This window comes from Pelecanus crispus, chromosome 2 (genome assembly GCF_030463565.1).
Source record: "Pelecanus crispus isolate bPelCri1 chromosome 2, bPelCri1.pri, whole genome shotgun sequence".
In the NCBI taxonomy this organism is placed as follows: Eukaryota; Metazoa; Chordata; class Aves; order Pelecaniformes; family Pelecanidae; genus Pelecanus; species Pelecanus crispus.
In genome coordinates, this window is record NC_134644.1 from 120,449,266 (window position 1) to 120,469,693 (window position 20,428).

The window sequence follows — 20,428 nt, forward strand, 5'->3', positions numbered from 1 at the left end:
CTTGACTCTGTGTAAGCACTGCTCAGCAATAACAAAAACATCCCTGTGTTATCAACACTGTTGCCAGCACAAATCCAGACCATAGCCCCATGCTAGCTACTATGAAGATTAACTCTATCTCATCCAAAACCAGCACAGGCACCTAGGCTATTCTGTCTGGAATACTGCACAACTTGGGTCACACAGCATCAGAAACGATAAATTCAGGAGCAAGTACAGAAACAGGTTACCTGAATGCCTGGAGGAATGGAGAGCTCATTTTATATTACCCCAAAGGCTTAATTAGCTTACAAAAATGAACGCAGAGTGGACACGTGACTGCCCTGAGATGGAGCAAGGAGTTAAATCAGGGAAAGAGAAGAACCACATAAGCTAAAGATCAGCTTGACCTGAACAAATCATTAAGCGTAAATAGAATTCTTTTTAAGTTATAAAACAAACCTTATGATAAAATGATAAAATGCTGGATCTGAAGTTTCGGAAATTCTGTAATGAAATTCTGTAATGAAATTCTGCAGGAGCCTCTCCCTGATAAAATGAACTAGCTGTAAGAACTAGCATTGTATGAATAAATAAACATTTCATTCTCTGTGATAGTAAGGGCTTGGATTATTTAACACTGCAATTACTCTGAAGATGATGACTGGATATATATTGTTCCTATTTATACCTTAAACTTTACCTGAGCCTGTATTCATAATCATTGGGTACTTTTGCTTCCTGGTCTTGTCACAAAAGGAAGAAAAAAGTAAACAGCCAGGTTTTTTTTTTCCCTCATACAGTTGGCGTTACCCCTCATGGCTACGCTTCCAGGTTTGAAATCAGCTTTGTCGACAAGTTTGATGTAGCCTTTGGGAGAGAAGGAGAGACAATGAGCCTGGGCTGCACAGTTGTCATCAGTCCTGATATCAAGCGCTTCAAACCAGACATCGAATGGTACAGAAATGGTGAGAATGTTTGATGAGAAGAAAAATAAACTTCTTCCATGTAAATCTTTGCTTCTTTCAGCATATATGAACATTATGATTTTGTTATCACTTTCTCAGATTTCCAAACAGTAATATTTTCTCTTTTTCAATTAAAAGTTTTGCAAAATTTAGCGTTTTGAAGCGGAACCACAGTTAGAAAACTGATGAAGCACTGTGAAAATGTCTTCCAGGGACTTTTTCTTTGTTAAAAAAAATTTAAATTAGAAGCATTTTGATCAGCTCCAACATCTGTGTGGCCCATCTACATAGCCCACATAGCTTTTACTATTTATTTATATGCCAAGGCATTTCTTAAGTACTTGCACGAATGTGTTGTGCAACAGCTGATAAAAAAGCTGTTGCTTTCTGAAGTTACACTTTGAAAACAAAGACAAAATTGGCATAAGAGCAGAATTACCTGTAATTTATTATTATGTTCAAAGACAGAAAGTTGCATAATAAGAATGGTCCCTTGTATATTTCCAATATATTCCAATATATTCTCTGTATTCAGAATCTATTCCACAGTAGATCCAGCTAGTTCTCATCATTAAATTCTCCAATTTCTAGGCGTTCTTATTACACCATCCAAATGGGTCCAGATGCATTGGAGCGGGGAGCGAGCTTCATTAACACTGACTCATGCAAACAAGGAAGATGAAGGTCTTTACACTCTACGAGTGGTGATGGGAGACTACTATGAAGAGTACAGTAATTATGTCTTTGTTCGAGGTAGGATACTGTCTTGTGAATGAAACTCACTACAGAAATGAGGAAAACATGCTGGCAAAATGAGTCTCAGCTATTTGAGGTGCTTTTTTTCCTTAATAAAAAGGTGATAAATATTTTCTACTAATAGATTCCAGCAATATAGCTTCCAGTTGTTATCCCTGGAAAAACTGAATGCATATCTCATGCTTTGGTGTCACATGCTAGAAGACTTCTAAATGCCATTGGCATTCTGAGGAGGAAATTTAAGGTGTTGATGTAACTTCACGACTCTCTCAATTTCAGCCTGTGAAGAGTCCTGAACATAAGTCATGAAGAGCAAAAGTCTACGTAATAATTTTTTGTAAAATCTCGCTGCTAGCTAAACTGCACTGTTTTGATCAAGATTTTGTGCACCATTTGAGGCGTTCTCTCTAACACACAATGCAGGAAAAAATACAGTGGAAGGGAAACACAAAGATCTGCGCCTGGGGAAGAATAACCTCATGCGCCAGTATAGGCTGGGGGCTGACTGTCTGCAAAGCCGCTTTTCAGAAAAGACCCTGGGGGTCCTGGTGGACACCAAGGTGAGCATGTGCCCTTGTTGCAAAGAAGGACAGCGGCATCCTGGGCTGTGTTAGGATGAGCATTGCCAGCAGGTTGAGGAAGTGATCCTTTTGGAGATATCCAAAACCCAGTTTGACACGGTCCTGGGCAACCAGCTCTAGCTGACCCTGCTTTGAGCCAGGGGCTGGACTAGGCGATCTCTGGAGTTGTCTGCCAATCTCAACCATTCTGTGATTCTCTAAAGTAAAGCAGCGAAGTGTAGAATTAAAATGTAATTTCTCTGGGTGTTGTTTGCTTGTACCATGAAAAACTTCCTTGAATTTCTATTAGAGAAGTATTTCTTTAAAAAGAGCCATGGCTATCAGGTTGCGTGCTGACTCTATATCTGTCCCAGCTTCTAAAAGCAGCTGAAGTGTGCAATGCTAATTCAAAAGGCTCTGGAAATTCTTGGCTCTGAGACCATGCCCAGAATGGCACTGTGTTGCCAAGTCCAGCAGAGCTGTGTGAGATAACAGCCTGCTCAGAAAATATGACTGAAGCAGATGTTTTCATCACCTGAAGAAAGCATCTACTGAAATGAGCATCTGTGACAAGAAATAGGACTTGTCTTTCTTGCTTTGTTTTAAATTGTGCTGCCATATACATAAATGATCACCCTCGTTCCTGTTACATCTTCTAGCAAAGCAGGTATGACCTGACTGCGAACCCACTACCCCTTTCACCAGAACATCTTACTAGCCAATCGATGTGTTTGCCAAATTAGATAAATAGATAATTAGATAATTATATTCTACATTCCTACTTAAAATGGTCCCCACAGTCTCAGCTGGCTAGTATATTCCTCACTGCTCCTCCTAAATTGTGGGCAAATTTGCTATAAATGGCTAGCTATGGTATTTGAGCACAAGCAGTTGTCTTTCTGTGTCATGATAGAAATCCCTGTGTATCGGTGGAAGTGAGTGATGCACTAATCGTGCTCATAACATTAGGTCTTTAGACAGGCTTAGAGAGTGTGTGTGACTCTTCTGCCATGACTACAGGTCAGCATTTGTCAGCAAGTCATCAGGGATGAACTCTTAGCCTCCCTGAGGCTGATCAACAATGCTGGTTGTCCCAGCTATTTCCCAGTCTGTCTTGGAAAGAAACTGGGGTGTCTCATGTTCCATCAAGCAGAAAATATGGGCAATTAAAACCTTTTGTATGGAGATCACTGAAGACATATTGTTATTACTCTTAATGTTCTTATTATTTTGTTATGTTAACTGGATTGTTTACTCTGTACGTTATTGTTTTTAAAAATGCATTGAGTTAGCTGTAATCAGAACGTGGACTCGGTAATTTTGGTGCTGCTTCAACAGCTCCATGTGATGCTACTCTGCCTATAAGAGAAGACACAGTGTAAAGTGTGGTTTGTTTTTTTTTTCTGAAGACTACTGTTTTACTTAATGAAGCATGTTAAATACTCTTACAAGGCATTTTTTTCTGAAAGCCAAAAGCATAAGAAATAGAGTTTACTGTATATTGTAATACAAAATCCTGTTATGCCTTGAAACATCGAACTTCTTTAAGAAGTCTGGGGTTTAGATGGAATGTATGAATAATATTTATTAGCAAAATATTTTTTTTTCCAGGTATATACATCTTTCTTGTCTAAGTCAGGTCTTTTGAAGTAGTTCACAACAGGGCTTGAAAAATGCTACATGTAGTTGTACAAATAGATGTCATTCTGCAGAGAAACAACCTCTCTTCTTTGAAAGCCTTTCATACAATCTTCCTGCAAAGGTTATTTTTCTCTACATGAAAATTACCCCATCGCACACGTCAGACTCTGACTGTGTAAACAGTAAAATTCCCCAGTGCCCAGCACTGTGCTCTGTTTTTTAAAGCTTTAGATAAGATATGTCCAGAAGCTGATGCTGGAGTCAAGGCCCTTTGGACACACAGCAGTCCCAGATCTGTGATAAACACTTGAAAGGAACGATGTGCTCATCCTTATGAAGGTTATATTCCACAATGATAATGTATGTGTAATATAATTAAACTTCAAAAGGTTTTGATACCTTTGCAGTTCATAGCTAACCAAAAACAAACAATGAAGGTCTCTGTGTGGAGATAAGATATTTAATTCAGTGTTGTATATCCAATGGGTGAACACTTCTGATTCAGCTATTGCCTGGCTGTAAGGCAAGATATCAGCCTCTTCTCCTAAGTAGAATAGCAGGTAAATATATAGTCTGCCAAGTTTTTAGTTCAGCTATGATTCTGGCAGCTACCTAACCAGAATGCATGTTACTAATTTTATTTAAAATGCCTAGATGAATCACATTCACGGTATGCTGTAACATATTAAGCATTTGTAAATATGGCAAAGAGAAAACCAAAACCTAGAAAAACACTGGCAATATAAAAATTAATAATATTTGAGGTCAGTGTGATGGAACTTCTTTTTTTTGGCTTAGTATGAACAGAGTTTGGTCCTTAAAGATTAATAATTGTGAAAACTGTGGTTCACATTTGGAAACGTATGTCTCCATCCTCATAGATGCTGATGCTGAAATCCCTGGAGCCCCTGGTGCACCACTAGACGTGCAGTGCTTAGATGCCAACAAAGATTATGTCATTGTCTCCTGGAAGCAGCCTGCTGTAGACGGAGGAAACCCCATCCTTGGTTATTTCATTGACAGGTCAGTGAGCACACCAGGCTGGAGAATTCATATTGCTGCGCATTCTAATTCAAAAACCTAAAAGCACATTGAAAAGCATGAGATAAAATGGTCATTGTTATTTTCATTCTTGTTGCTGGCCAGAAAAAAATTACTTTTTTTGTTTTAGATTGGCTGGGCCTGATCTAACTTTCATGAAAATAATTACATCCTGCTTCATTTAACTACATAGAAGGGATTCTGTGAGACACTGCATAGCTCAGCTCTCACTGCTCCCCGTGAGGCTTGAGAGGCCTCAGGACTTTGCAGTTTGGTAGCTTACAAGATTGGCTCCTTCATCAGGCAGCTGTGGCTCCTTCTGTATCAGGGCTTTCCTGCCCCTTTCCAAACAGTTACCACATACCAGAAAGCAAAATATTATCTCAAAAGGAGTTGGGTTGCTTTTATGTGCTGTTGTTTTCCAAGCTCTTAGATTCACAAGCTTCATGCAGATCTAACTTACGTGTTTTTCTCTGCAACAATAAGAATCAGAAATAATTTTTAAAAGTACGAAAACTGAATGTGTCACACAGTGGCAGGACTCCAGAAGCTCGGGATTTAAGAAATTCAGTCAGTATTTTGAGACTTGCAATGATCTGCAGAGCTAGTAATATTGTTTGAATTTCGGTAGCAGAATACATCATTAGTAATATGGAGTTCCTGTGGGCTTATTCAGATGCCAAACTTCTTTTTTATATATATAAAGCTATGCGCCACTATATTATGCCATCATATATACATAAATTATATACATGCAAAAAGAGGGCATTGCTTTGTGAAACAAATCTAACATCAGTACATTCAATGCAAATATAATTTTACTGGTTTGATAACTTATGAGTGTCAGTTGTTGCTGTGACTAGGTAGTGCTAGGTCTAAGCTACAGCTCTTTAACATTCATTGAAAAATCCTAAACAAAAGACAGGACTAGACTCTGAAAAATAATATCTCATTTTAAAACTAGGCTGTTGAGGGATGTTAGCACTGACAGTAACTGCAAGACAAATGGTATTTTGATCTTTCTTTTGTGTTCACCTCCTTTATTCTACATTTGCTCCTAAATTCAAAGCTTTGTTACTGCTCGCCAGTATTTGATGCCACCGAAGGTATTCAGGCACCCAAATATTCAGCCAGGGTCACCCCTAACTGCCTCGCAGTGTGAGCGGGTCACCCAAGGCAGCAGGACCGGTCTGTACTAACGCCAGAGGCAAAGCTTGGGCACCCTTTGCCCCCAGCAGGAACCAGAACCACAAAACCGCCCTGAGCGAGACAGTAATGATTCCCAGAAAAGAACAGCTCGCATCTACCAAGAAAACTGGATAGGCACTGTAACATTCACTTTGGCAGACATCTCAGCAGCAACAAAAATTCTTTCCCGAGCTGCTAGTTCATGTTCCTGTCGACCACGTTGCTGGATGTGGAGAAGCCATCCCCACAGGCTCCTCCTGTCTCCCTGAGCTGAAGTCACCGTGGTCCCTCCCTGCTGCTGGTTATAGAATCATAGAATCATAGAATCATAGAATTGTCTAGGTTGCAAAAAAGACCTTTAAGATCATCCAGTCCAACCATTAACCTACACTACCAAGTCTACTCTAAGCCAATCAAGGGTAGACTAGACTAAACCATGTCCCAGAGTGCCACATCTACCCGTTTTTTGAATGCTTCCAGGGATGGTGACTCCACCACCTCTCTGGGCAGCCTGTTCCAATGCTTGACCACCCTTTCCATAAAGAAATTTTTCCTAATTTCCAACCTAAACCTCCCCTGGCGCAGCTTAAGCCCATTTCCTCTCGTCCTATCGCTAACTACATGGGAGAAGAGACCAACACCCACCTCACTACAACCTCCTTTCAGGTAGTTGTAGAGAGCGATAAGGTCTCCCCTCAGCCTCCTCTTCTCCAGGCTAAACAACCCCAGTTCCCTCAGCCGCTCCTCATAAGGCCTGTGCTCCAGACCCTTCACCAGCTTTGTTGCCCTTCTCTGGACACGCTCCAGCACCTCAATGTCTTTCTTGTAGTGAGGGGCCCAAAACTGGACACAGTATTCCAGGTGCGGCCTCACCAGTGACGAGTACAGGGGGACAATCACTTCCCTTGTCCTGCTGGCCACACTATTCCTGATACAAGCCAGGATGCTGTTGGCCTTCTTGGCCAGCTGGGCACACTGCTGGCTCATGTTCAGCCGGCTGTCAACCAACACCCCCAGGTCCTTTTCGGCCAGGCAGCTTTCCAGCCACTCCTCCCCAAGCCTGTAGCGTTGCATGGGGTTGTTGTGACCCAAGGGCAGGACCCGGCACTTGGCCTTGTTGAACCTCACACAGTTGGCCACGGCCCATCGATCCAGCCTGTCCAGGTCCCTCTGTAGAGCCTTCCTACCCTCGAGCAGATCGACACTCCCACCCAACTTGGTGTCATCTGCAAACTTACTGAGGGTGCACTCAATCATCGATAAAGATATTAAACAAGGCTGGCCCCAGCCAGAGAAGAGAAGGAAGAGAAGGAATCTCTTCCTTCTGCCAGAAACCAGTCTCCTGCCAGGGGTGAGGCTTAGCAGCAGTGGGACCAGAACCACCCCGCCAGGTCTCGTCTTTGCAGTGGCTGCAGCCACCACACCGCAGGCTGCCTTGGCAGCCCCAGCAGTGTTTGCAGCAGGGTCTGGCTGAGTGCCTGACTTTCACCCTACTCACAGCCGTCTGCGTGCTGGGGCTGGTCACAGATCTCACAACGGAGGTCTCCGCACGCCGTGAAGCCCACCACTTTGCGGGATGTACAGTGGAGCACTATGCGTGAAAGATGAACTAGTCACCTTCCGGCAACTGCAAAAAGATATGCGTATTTCATGTCCCTTGAAGTATGCTAAAGCTGACACTTCCTAAGCATCCTGAAGCATACTTTGGAGGGTTTAAACAGTGAAGTGAGTTCTGGTTGTGTCCCTTCCTCAGTTCAGGAAAGAAGGAGTGCAGCTGCGAGGGATTTAGTGCATGCCCAGATGGTACTTCAGCCCTGACCCCCTGGTGCCGCTGCTTTGATGTCACCAGTATACGACACTGCTGAGGAAACTGGTAAAAACTGGTCCAGGGAACTGGACCAGCCAATGAACACAAACAGATGGTGAAGCCGTAAAGGGGAGGCGGGTGCCCCGAGTTGGCATTTTTCCCTTCCCAGCACTGCTCTTGTTGTTTGTATTTTTCAGGTGTGAGGTTGGCACCACCCACTGGACCCAGTGCAATGAGACTCCTGTGAAGTTTGCTCGTTTTCCTGTCACTGGTCTGATTGAAGGACGTTCCTACATTTTCCGAGTCCGAGCTGTAAACAAAGCTGGCATTAGCCTACCGTCCCGGGTGTCAGAGCCCGTGGCTGCTCTGGATCCTGCTGACAGAGCCAGGCTTAGAAGTAAGATGTGCTTTTTGCAGGTTGCCTAAGAGGTTTAAGAAGTCACAACTCATTTTTTAAAAAAAAAAAAAAAAAAAGGTATCTACTCAGCAGCCTTCAAAATCCCACTAGAGGGAGCAATGCAAACTCAAAATATTCTTTGGAGACGGCTTTGTCAAGAAGAAATTATCTCGGTGCTCTTTGCACAAAGTGCTCTATCTGCTGAAATGGCTTTTGCTGGCTGTGGTGCTATGCTCCAAACTTGCAGGAAGGTGGGGAAAAGGCACAGGAGAGCTAATTGCCTAAAGAGACTTGCTTTTGTTCAGCCAACAAAATAGCTGAACAGATCTGAATAGTCTCTCTCTATGACACAGACAAGGGTGGCTGATTCTGTGCTCATGTGATGATCAAAGTCTTGCAGTAACATCAGCACAATACCAGGGTAGCCCGATAGATAATTGATCCCCAGCTCTCTGCTTTAAAGTTAACATTTTACAAGTCAAGGATATTTTTCCTGTGGTCTGGCAATGTCCCAGACATCTTGTTTCCAAATCCACCTCTCTACCTGTATGCCAAAACCATGTGCTTAAAATCCATTTATTTGTACTTGTTTCAGAAGTTTTACATTTAAAATGGTCCAGGGTGAAGGGGTATTGTATGCAAAGCGACAGGGCTCCCATGATCCCAGCTTGTATGTCTTACTGTATATAATGCCACAAGCTACAGACTGCAGTCAGATGATCAAGGTTCCCATTCAAAATAAAAACAAAAGGCTGGAAGAAGGTTTGGCACCACCAGGAAACATTGTGCTCAGACAGACATGTAAAACCTGAAGCCTGGGGGAGGCCTCTTCTTTTCACTGGGAAGTGTGGAAGCTGTCTCAGGAGATGAAGTCTGGCCTTGGTGGCCTGTTCCCGTTAATATCTCCCCCTCTTGTCCCTCATGATCCTCTTTTCTCCCCACCTGCTCCTTCTCTACTTGTATCTCCAAAACAGATCATCCATGTAAGGTGAAGCATGTGGTGGTGGAGAGCAGCATTTGCAAAAATTATCTCTGAAAGTGCATTGACCTGGTTGATAGCTGGATGCGTTAACTATAATAATATGATAACGTAGAGGCACTGAGGGCGCCACCCAAATCATATCAAGTCGATATGTTGAGTCAGGCTGAGCAGTTTCTGTTTGTGACTGTGACCCATGATTTGAAAGCTGGTAATGTGAGGGAAAGTGGTTAAAAAGAGACAAAGAGCAGCCTACAGGAATTTGGCTGTTCCTTTAACACGTGAGCTGTTAAACCAAATGGATAGAGTATGGAAAATTAAGTTAGTTCTCTGAAAATGATGAGCTGAGTGAGCCAAATACCTCTGCTTGTCACCTAGGTGACTTCAGTGAGATTTCAAGAAGATGTTTCAGTGGATTAAATTTTCTAGCTATATTGATTGCTGAGCTGCTCTCAATATTCAAGCTGGTCAGCCTACAACTAGCTTGGGTAACTAGCTTGCTCCATGAGGAACAGCCAGCAGTAACCAAAAATGGAGCTCATGTGAATCTTGCAGATGTTAGTTCTGAATGACAAAAGAGTCAGTTTTCTTGTTATTTCAAAAATTCCTGAAGTCTTCCATTTCCATGATACCTCTGACATTTGTTTCAGGTCACCCTTCTGCTCCCTGGACTGGACAGATTATTGTCACTGAGGAAGAACCTGCAGGTAAACACAGCCCTTTTGCCTACAAAAGTCTAATGTGAAGCTGACTGAGTAATCAGGAAAACTCCCAGTGAGCTCAGTGGACTTTGGCATGCACCCAAAGTTCATTGTTCTGAGAGTCACTTGACCTTGAGTAACTCCCAACTTGGTTGTCAAGGTGAGGTTTCATTATTCAGGACCTAAAAAATAAACATGCTTAGAGGTAAAAGAAGGACAATTAAAACCAAAATTTAGAAGACTTTGAACTGTAAGTTTTAAAAAAATATCAGGTACCAAGCTATATTAATACTCATTCTATATTTTGGCACTAATTCTGACACAAATATGAAGGAATTAAATCCCAATTCCCTTTCCTATTCTTCTCCCCTGTTCTTCAGAGGGTGTTGTTCCTGGTCCACCTACAGACCTCCAAGTTATTGAAGCCACCAAGAACTATGTTGTGCTTAGCTGGAAACCTCCTGGACAGAGGGGCCATGAGGGTATCATGTACTTTGTGGAAAAGGTAAAATTAGACAAAATCAGAATCATGTTGTGGCAATCTTTAACATTTGTTTTGCCGTCTCTTCTGGACTTTTAGTTAACTTTCATTCCCACCTGAGACTTTCAAACTAGGGCCAGGACTAGAACTTCATCAAGATAACTGTTACTGTAGATTAAGATAAACTTGGAAGAAAAGAAAGATGGGAAACAGGAAAGTAGATGCAGAGTGTGTCATACACTGTAATATTCTTTTATGAATTGTGTCATTGACCTACCCTGGAGTAGACAGGCTGACAAACTCCCTCTATAATGAGAAAGCACAGAGCAAATTAACTTTTTTAAAAATTTATTTATATATATACATATATATTTTAAAATATATATACATATACATATAAAAAAAAATTTGTATAAATGAAGTTTGTCTGGTGGGACAGATTGTTAACATTTTGGATGGAGGCATTCTGCAAGAGTTTCTTGGCATTCAGCACTTTCTCCTCCAGCTGCCTTTTCATATTTATCCTCTACATTAACTTTCCATTTGCTTCACCAACTCAACAAAGGTGACAAAATTTCTTTTCTAGAACAGAATCATTTTTAATTTCAGTGTCCTGCTTTCCTGAGATGTTTTTCTGCATGTCTGCTAGCTAGAAAATTCTTCATGCCATCACCCTTTTTGCCTGTATCTCATGGCTCACAAACTTTTTTATCATTGCTTTTCCCTATCGGTCTAGAGGTGTCATCAAGGGAGACATAAATATCTTCCCATTAAGTGTTTTTCATCTCTCGTATGAAATCTGGTCCAAATAAATGAGTTTCACTTAGCAACAGACTTAGAGAGGATGAATATATGAATTTTGAGTTTCCATATGAGAGCTTTTTAATAACCTATTACATGCTAAGTACTGAGCACTAATGTCACATAGTCAGATAACGTTCTCCTGAGAATTTGAAATCCCTCAGAAACCAGAACCATTACTTGAAATTATCCTTAATGTAAATCACAGGCAAAAATTAATCACTAATATTAGTGGTATAAGTGATCATGGCATGTAGAGCTTCTAGCCACAGAAATACAAACAATTCACAAATTAATTGCACGTGTTAATTTTTTTCTGGAAAATGAAGGTCAGATCTTGATTAATTCTGAAAGCCACCCCAAAAACATTAAGTGTGACACAAGAGCACCTAGAAGCAATGTGGTAATGTTGGAGTTTTGTTCTTTGGATGATGCTGAATGTCTGCAGGACTTATTTTGAAAGTGGTCCAGAACTGGATGCAGTTAATAACAACATCACTTCCTTGCAGTGGAGAGGAGTTTAGCTTTGATATATCAAAACCAGTAAGCTTTTATGTATTTTTTCTGGAGTAGGCAGACATCTGGGATTCGTAAGCTTTGAAATACACTCATTCTGTGGAAAGGCCAAAAGAAGGAACGTGACTCCCTGTTCTCTGTAGCATACATGCATTTGGTGGTCTGGGTAGAAAGTCTTGTTGGGTTAGATGCTCAGCTTTCAGAGACTTCTGTTCTGAATGTGGTTTCTGGGCTTGTCTGCAGTGCGTTGCCGGCACAGAGGACTGGCAAAGGGTGAACACTGAGATCCCTGTGAAGTCTCCTCGCTTTGCAGTTTTTGATTTGGCTGAAGGCAAATCCTACTGCTTCCGAGTTCGCTGTTGCAATTCAGCTGGAATCGGTGAACCTTCAGAAGCAACTGAAGCCACTGTGGTGGATGACAAACTTGGTAAGTGTGTGGTCATATGTAGTAAATTACCTCCATGGTATCTTTTCAGTTTATGATGTAATTGTTTTGTATGATGACAGATAGCTGCCCAGTAACTAATTCAAGTATGAAGAGTAGTCAGTGATTTATTCCCTTTAGCTAAAACAATTTTGGCTTGGGTTGTTGAACCTTTAATGTGTAGTCAAATAACAGATGCAAACCAAGGGAATTAAGCTGCAAATAGCGATGCCAAGAACTGCAAAGGCAGCAAATAGTGAAAGAAAATGAAAACTCAAGTAAGTACAAAAATGTTTTGTTTTACTTAGTCTTTATTGAAAATAAGCCCAGACATCACCAGTTTAACCTTCTTGGTTTGCCAAATTAAACAAAAGTGAAGACTTTAATACTTATATGAATGCAGAGACTATTTGCACTGGAAGAAAAGCCAAGATGTTCACCACAGTAAAACATCAGTAGCTATGTCTACGTTAGTAATTAGTTTCCAAACAGCAATGCAGATTTGAATCCAATTCCTAGATTGTTTCCATTTATTTCATTTTGGTTGAATTCTCAGAGCAGTTTGATGCACATGAAGTACATTCTTTAAGAAGAAGAGTAAAACAGCTCCTCTTTAAAAACACTTTAGATGCATTTTGCTACTTAACAGGGGCATTTGTTTCTGACTTATTCTGTGGGCTGCAGAAAATCCTTCAGTGTGCACCTAACACGTTTTCCCTTGTAGAAAGCTCCAAATCACATCTCTGATGCAGATGTTCAGTGCAAGGGAATAAACTAAATCTAATTTAAAGGAAATGTCCATAACCATAGGCAATGGAGACGTGAGGAACCTCACGATCAGAGGCTTGAAGCTACTGATCCTGTCCTGCTGTGCCCGATTACTTGATTGAAATCAGAGGAGTTTTTGGAGGTTAAATCTATATTAGTTGTGCTAATATAATCAAGACTAGAATGCTGCTTTTATTTTATTTGTAAACTTTGACTGGCTGGTCATTAATTTATTTCTGTTTCTCTCCCACAGATATTCCCAAAGCTCCTGGGCGTATTATGCCAACTAGGAATACAGATACCTCAGTTGTTGTCACTTGGACAGAGCCCCCAGATGCCAAGGAGCTGGTTGGGTACTACATTGAGTCAAGTGTAGTTGGATCTGGTCGTTGGGAACCATGCAACAACAATCCAGTGAAAGGCACAAGGTAATGGATTTTAAAGCATGGAAATTATGGTCACCAGTTTTTGATTTGCTGGATATATGTGCTTTCCAGACATTAGTAGTAGTAGAGTTAATCACTCTGTGGTAGCCAGCAGGCTGGAATCAGTCTTGCAGGTGAAGTTCATAAGAAGTTATAAAAACATATTTCAAGCTGTGAGTCTTGTCCAAAAGGAATTCATAATCAACCTTATATTAGAAACAATTAGTCAAGGGGGAGGAAACGTGGACATTGCTAGTGAAGAAAAGAGAAGCAGCTCGCTAGTTCTAGCTGTTGTACAGCCTACCAGTTTGATGAAAAACAGTACAGCGAGGAATGACTGAAGTTACAAATGTGGAAAACTAAGCTGCATAATGTTTGGAAGCAAAGTCCTTTGTTTTGGAAGATTGCTGTAAACATTTCTTGACTGTATATCTAGAATGTCAGGAGGACATGTGGACTATATCATGCTAACAATATAACTTTCTAACTGCTCTTTCACTTGCAATTATCAAGATATTAATGAACACTCTTAAATATTGGGTGTAAACTCACATTTCTTACTGATACGAAGCTCAGTCTCCAGTCAGAAAAAATAATCAAGATTTAAAACTTTGCAAGCTAAATCAGATTTGGTTTTGTTTCAATAAGGATGTAATCTTCAGAGTCTAAAGGAGTAATTGCAGAACTTCATCTCAAGTGGATTGATGTCAATCCAGAAGCAGTCCCTACTTGTTATGACTGATTATGCTTATTTGTAATTGCTATCCATGACAAACCTTATTACAATAAATAAGGCTCTGCTAAATACTCTTGGACCAACTCTGTTGTTTAGAAGGGCATTGTAAATGCTTAGTATATCAAAAGTACCTGAAACCCCACTTGCTTGAACACAAGCACATTTCCTTTAAGTATTCTTTTGTGCATTTATATTGCAACAGCTGTACGTGCCAATATTATGTACTTTAATATATTATTCTATGATTTATATTGTGGTTACATCAAGTGTTGGTGAAGTTTCATGCTGTTTGCTTATTTTAAAATATGAAACATGATCTTTATTCACCGTAGAAATAAAAATATTGTTCTGAGTTACTATATATTGTGATGTAACTACACTGCTTAGGTTCCTATCACTGCATTTTTAGTCAATGCAATATAATGTATGATGCAGTCAGGCACAGACTGTCTGTTAACTCTTGGCTTTTCTGGTTGAGTCAATCTCAAAGCATTAGCTGTGGCTCATAGTTTGCATTATGCAATATATTTTGATATTTTGAAATTTGTTTTCTGCACACATCCTGGTGAAAGCAAATGATTTGAAAAAGTCTGGTAGAATGGTAGGGAAAATTCTGCTCTGAAAATTTTGATTCAGGTTTTATTTTTTTCCCCAAAATAAAATTTTGATTTTGAAATACAATTTTGTTTTCCACATTATATTTGCTTCCTACATCATAGCATGCTATCAGGGTTGGTAGTGCAAGACATGACATTATGAAGTAGAGCAAAACAAAAGTAACATGAAATAAAATACACTTAAAATGCCTATTGAAAAATAAATGTTGTTTTAAATAAAATGTTTAAATTTCCAAACACACAGTTTTTCCCAAAATAAATTATTCCTGTCTTGGGAAATTTTGTGTTTTCAGGGTGGACACCAGAGAAAATTTATGAGGTTTTTTAATGTGATTATTAGGTAATCCAGTAGAAAAACTATTCTAATAAAAGAGTTTGTCCGACTTAGATTATTGTGTCATGTATAGAAGCAAGAAAGTGAAACAAAAAATTGGACGCTTTTTTTTTTAGCTCTTGTACAATGCCCTGTAATTTTTTTGAACACTGCAATTTTTCATTTATGATTGGAAGTGAATTATGGGAACTTGTGCTACAGGTGTCTTTTACTTATGTCGTGAAGATATCCCACAAGCAAATATAGACCCTACCTCTGCAGATTTTTGCATTGTTTCCATTAGGATGTATGGATTTTATACACTAGCAGAAGTAAGGTAGACCCTCTGGTAACATAAACTCTTGTGGAGTCTTAAGAAGGAAAGAGTGTTGGTAATGGTAGGTCTAAAGAGACATGGGTTTAGATATTATCTTCATTGCATGAGTGAGGTGCTTAAACACATTCTGCATTCTCTGACCTTCATTTAAGTAACTGGGGTCATGGTTTATCCTCAGTTTTCAGAAACCAGAATAAAGTTTATGGAAGAAATGCTTTCTTTTTCCCCTTAAGATTTTTATTTTCTTTGTAATACTTTCTAAGTATTCCTTCACTGGTTTGTTTTAGATTCATTTGCCATGGGCTTGTCACTGGTGAGAAGTACATTTTCAGAGTCAGAGCTGTTAATGCAGCAGGACTCAGTGAATTTTCACAGGATTCGGAGCCTATAGAAGTGCAAGCAGCCATTGGTAAGCTATTTTCCATTGCTCTTTTCAGTGGTAAATATGGGTTTTTTTAATTGAGTAAAGATGTTTTCAGCAACTATTTGTAACTAATTGTTTTGTTTTACAATGCTGTCCACAAATAATAATTTATCCATAGATCCTATGGTCTCACAGCTGTAGTTTCACAGTCACTGCACTCTTGTAGACTGTTCACCTTCACCATCCAGTCTTCTTCAGGTGTTTCTTGTGAACCACTGTAAGAAAGCACTGCCAAGTTCACTTCATAGGTATCCTGGAAAATGGAATGTCATTCTGATTCTGTAATGTGGTATTTATCACCTCTAATGCACACCATCCTATATACAGTCAGTTCCTAAGAAATTTGTTTCCATACCTAAACCTAATAATCAGTGCAATGTGTCTTTTGTAAACCTTCTATAACCCTGTGTGTTCTCCCTTTGTTGATGAATTATTTCTGTTTGCCACTGCCTGAACTAATCCATAAAGATTAATGAGATAATTGGGCTAGAATAAATTGTATGTCTGCATCATCCTCACTCTCATTTGTATCAAAACTGCATACCTCGCAACCTTAGAGCAGAGAGATGTGGCCTAGGGCAATTTTTTTGAGATCATCTTGAAAGGATCAGAAATATTACTTGGAAGATCTAATACTAAAATATAATTGTAGCAAATGAAGATTACTATTAACTTTCCGCATTTCTTCTGCTCTGAAAAGTACACATTATTAAAAGAGCATTACTTGTGAGCAGGTTGAGAGGTATTCTATGCATTTCAAATTTTTGTGAATTCAAGCTTAACATTTTGTGTGTAAAACCTGTGATTTGTCGTACTTTGGCTGTATTGTTCACTGTAAGCATTTCTTCATTCTGTTGACTAAAAAAGAATGTATTGTAATTCAAAATGTCTTTGCTGTTTTCTGGCAATTATAGGGGGAGGATTGCTTCATGGTGTGTGTCCTGAACTGAGTGGTAAAGCTGGTGGACTAACAGACCGCACTACCAGCTGGGAAGGCATGCATGAGTCCTCCCAGCCTATCTTTGACACAGATGCTTTGCTAAAATGCAATGCTAAATTTAATAAAGACACGCTACCCAGTAGCTCTGACAAACTGGGGAGCACAGGAGACAATAACATGAGAGAAATGGTTAAGGATGCTGTCACATCTGCACCACAAAATGTTGCTGCTAAGCAGGCAAGTAAGTCTCGACCCAGGGACCTTTTGACACTGGAAAAAGTGACAAAGAAGAAAGATACAGGTGAGAGCTAAGAAAATAAATAGATTTCACTGCTTTGGTACATCCACTTTGAATAGTTGTAACCTCTGCTCGTCTGCACCACAAGTGAATGTGCTCTCCAGTGATGCATCTTCCATCAGACCCATTAATTACGTGCTCAACTCTCTGTTAAGATCATTATGCATGTAATGGTATCGGAGACCACATTACAAACGTAGTGGCTACTGAAAGTGAAACATATAAGTCCATTTACTAATTTAATAGCTTGTTTGACTACATATTAGTGTATCCAAAATACTGTATTATTTCTAAATCACTTTGGTAGTTTGTTAGGAGTCTTCTCACCTAGTCTCTGTGCTATGTATGTGTGAAGGAAACAAAATCTGATTATGATGGTAAGCATGAAAATCTGTGTTGTGTTAGGATATATGAAGATCCTTTGTGGATTTATGCCTAAGCTACAGCTTATCCTCTGAGACACAGTGCTAATGAATATTGTGTTGTACCTCTGACTGACAGCAATATGTAATGAAGAAAACCTACCAAGTTGAAGGCACATGCACAAAATCACATTTTATGTTGTCAACACCTAAACACCCATTGTGCCTGAGAAATGTGGGGCTTGAATTTCATTTAAGTCCTGGTACCTGGCCAGTGAACTGAATTCCTCCCCAGGCCTCTGAAGTGAGACTCCAAAGGCTTGTGCAAAGTGTTGAACAGAAAATGAAGTAGAGGCACCTGGGGCTAGCTGACACTGATATGAAACATTAAAGACAAAAGGAAGCATGTATGATGTAGGATTTCCATCAAAAGTAGGTCTTCAGGGTCACAAGTGGGGCTCTTCACTGGCACACGACATATTGGGTGTAGGCAAGCATTTCCCCACTAGATACAGAAAAGGTTTTATAAGAAAATGGGTTGGGATGAAGTTAATGATTTCTGTATTGTTAAAAAAAATTTAAAAAGAGGATTATGAAGCAAATTTTTTAATGTAAGTTCCAGTAACAGACATGTTCCATTTCTGGTCAGTCTACAGTGCCTATGATCACGCTTCCTTCCATTAAGGTAAGATCATGTGATGGGTGCAATGATAAAATTTTTACAGTGTATAAATTTGAAAAAAAAAAAAAGAATGAACAGATAAACTCCATTCTTGGAATGAAAGAATGTGGGCCTATTTAAAAAAAGGAACTACAGTGAATATTTTATGTGTGAAAAAGTGTTTGCCTTCAGCAAAAGAAAACAAATCATTGCATCTCAAATTTTTTTTACTTTTCCTGTAAAGTTAGTTTTAGTTCCTCATTTTTCACAGTTTTAAAGTGAGTCCTGATCACTTACATCAGAGCTGCAATTGCAACACATTCTTTCACTAAGTATCAGCTTGCTTCTCAAAAAACAAATGATCCTGAAAACTAATTCCTATGCAGTTTGGACTTTTAATTTGGTTTATGGGAACTTTTATCCTGCATTTCTTATTCCAACTCCAGAAACTTCCCTTGACCACATAAATATTGTCATAATTAGGAAATGCAGGATGGGAGCCACCTGAATACGGTAACTGAATGCCACTCTGACTATTGAAATATTACTTCCTACTCATGCATTATTCACATTGAAACAGCTGCTCCATCTCCACCTTATGACATCGTGGTACTTGAGAGTGTTCGTGACTCGATGGTATTAGGATGGAAACAACCTAAAGCCACTGGTGGAACTGAAATTACCGGCTACTATGTGAACTATCGTGAAGTGGTTGATGGAGTTCCTGGGAAATGGATGGAGGCCAACATCAAGGCCATTAGTGAGAGGGCATACAGGGTAAGAGGTTAACTTCTGTTACTGCTGTGGATGCAGACAATATTTCCAAAACAGATCTCAAAGACAGATTGGGATGAATTGTGATTCAGTGTACAGATTGCTGTTCAGAGGGTTTTATATCCATGATGATAAATTTTTTTAGCTCTGTTAAACTTTTCTGCAAAATTATTTGTACACGTATCTGTTAGTCTGGCACCAACTATCATCTGTGAATGCACTATTCGAGACGTAGCCTGAATTTTTGTAAGTCAGGCCTCCACAACAAATGGCATTCCTACTGGGCTTGGTGGACCTACCCCAGTGCTTGCTGGTGCTGGAACAAGTTCTGCGCCTGCTGTGTTTTGTGATCAGTTCTTGACCCAATTTATAGATTGTGCTAGCTACAACCTCGTTGAGCTGCTTTACAAATGAAAAGCAATGCCAGGACTGAGTTTCACCCTGCTGTGAGGACAACTCTTGCCTTAAGTGAACTTGCTCTGTATCACAAGACAGATTAATATGATTGTTGAGTAATACCCTGCTAGTGTCTATCAATAGGAAAAGGGGTTTAAAATTTGAGCATGTTAAGACCATTCATGTATGCTCCACCACTGATTAGAGGAAAAGCCAGGATAGTTATCACCTTATGTATGATCTCAATAATGCTTTCATCTCTTCAGGCACTTAAAAGCATGCTCATGTGTCAAATAATTGTCATTGTGAACTTTCTGCTAAAGCCTTAATCCAAAGTTAATGAGCACCATCTTATCGATTCTGCAGATTCAAAACCTGAAGGAAAACATGGTGTACCAGTTCCAGGTGGCTGCTGCTAACCTGGCTGGAGTTGGGACACCCTCCCTACCCAGCCAGCCCTTCAAATGTGAAGAGTGGACCATTGCTGTACCTGGTAGGATCCTGAGTGGGGGGTGGAGGTTACTCACAGGCCAAGGGTGCCCTGTAGCTGATTATCTAAGTTCTCAATGACTTCAGTTTCCAGAGGAGATAACGGGCACTGAAGTTCATACCCAGGCTTGAATCTCCATCTCTTTGTTTTAGTACATTTGCACTCATGCATTAAATGATCCCCATTTAATCAGTAGCATTTTACAAGCAGCTTGTACTTTCTTTATCTTTCCTGCTTGGTTTCTGTACTGTGTGCACCACTTTGCTCCCTAGTTTAAATGATAGACATAAATACCTGCCTAAGGTACAAGGCAGCAAAGAATGAGGTCCCGTAACACTTGTCTAAATGTATCACTTCAAGGCCAGATTGCTGGCCTTTCAATACTTGTTGAAATGAATGAAAACAACCTCCATTGACTTCAGTGGACTTTAGAGCAGTCCTTGAAGCAGCACATTAGCTTAATAATTAACTGATTTCCCTGAGTTTGGAGATTATTTGTCATTTTTGTTTGTTCATGAATATTTGATCAAGATACCAAATCTCAACAAATTGGATTGTCTTTTGGGCTAGTCTTTTTAATAGACATAGGTTGTATTTATATAGGATCTAGATATGATACAGAGGAGCTGCATGTGTTACGTCAGCTCT

At 39.9% G+C, this 20,428-nt stretch overlaps 1 protein-coding gene across 1 annotated transcript in view; it reads left to right on the forward strand.

The window, feature by feature from the left end:
* Positions 1-20,428, forward strand: part of MYOM1 (myomesin 1) — an 80,058-nt gene that overhangs the window by 26,197 nt on the left and 33,433 nt on the right. Inside the window, exons 8-19 of the mRNA XM_075705284.1 lie at positions 783-947; positions 1,539-1,700; positions 4,786-4,927; positions 8,138-8,337; positions 9,967-10,023; positions 10,398-10,522; positions 12,059-12,242; positions 13,261-13,435; positions 15,723-15,844; positions 16,774-16,791; positions 18,701-18,897; positions 19,657-19,783. Coding sequence (XP_075561399.1) covers positions 783-947; positions 1,539-1,700; positions 4,786-4,927; positions 8,138-8,337; positions 9,967-10,023; positions 10,398-10,522; positions 12,059-12,242; positions 13,261-13,435; positions 15,723-15,844; positions 16,774-16,791; positions 18,701-18,897; positions 19,657-19,783 — 1,674 coding nt within the window. The remainder of the gene's footprint in view (positions 1-782; positions 948-1,538; positions 1,701-4,785; positions 4,928-8,137; positions 8,338-9,966; positions 10,024-10,397; positions 10,523-12,058; positions 12,243-13,260; positions 13,436-15,722; positions 15,845-16,773; positions 16,792-18,700; positions 18,898-19,656; positions 19,784-20,428) is intronic.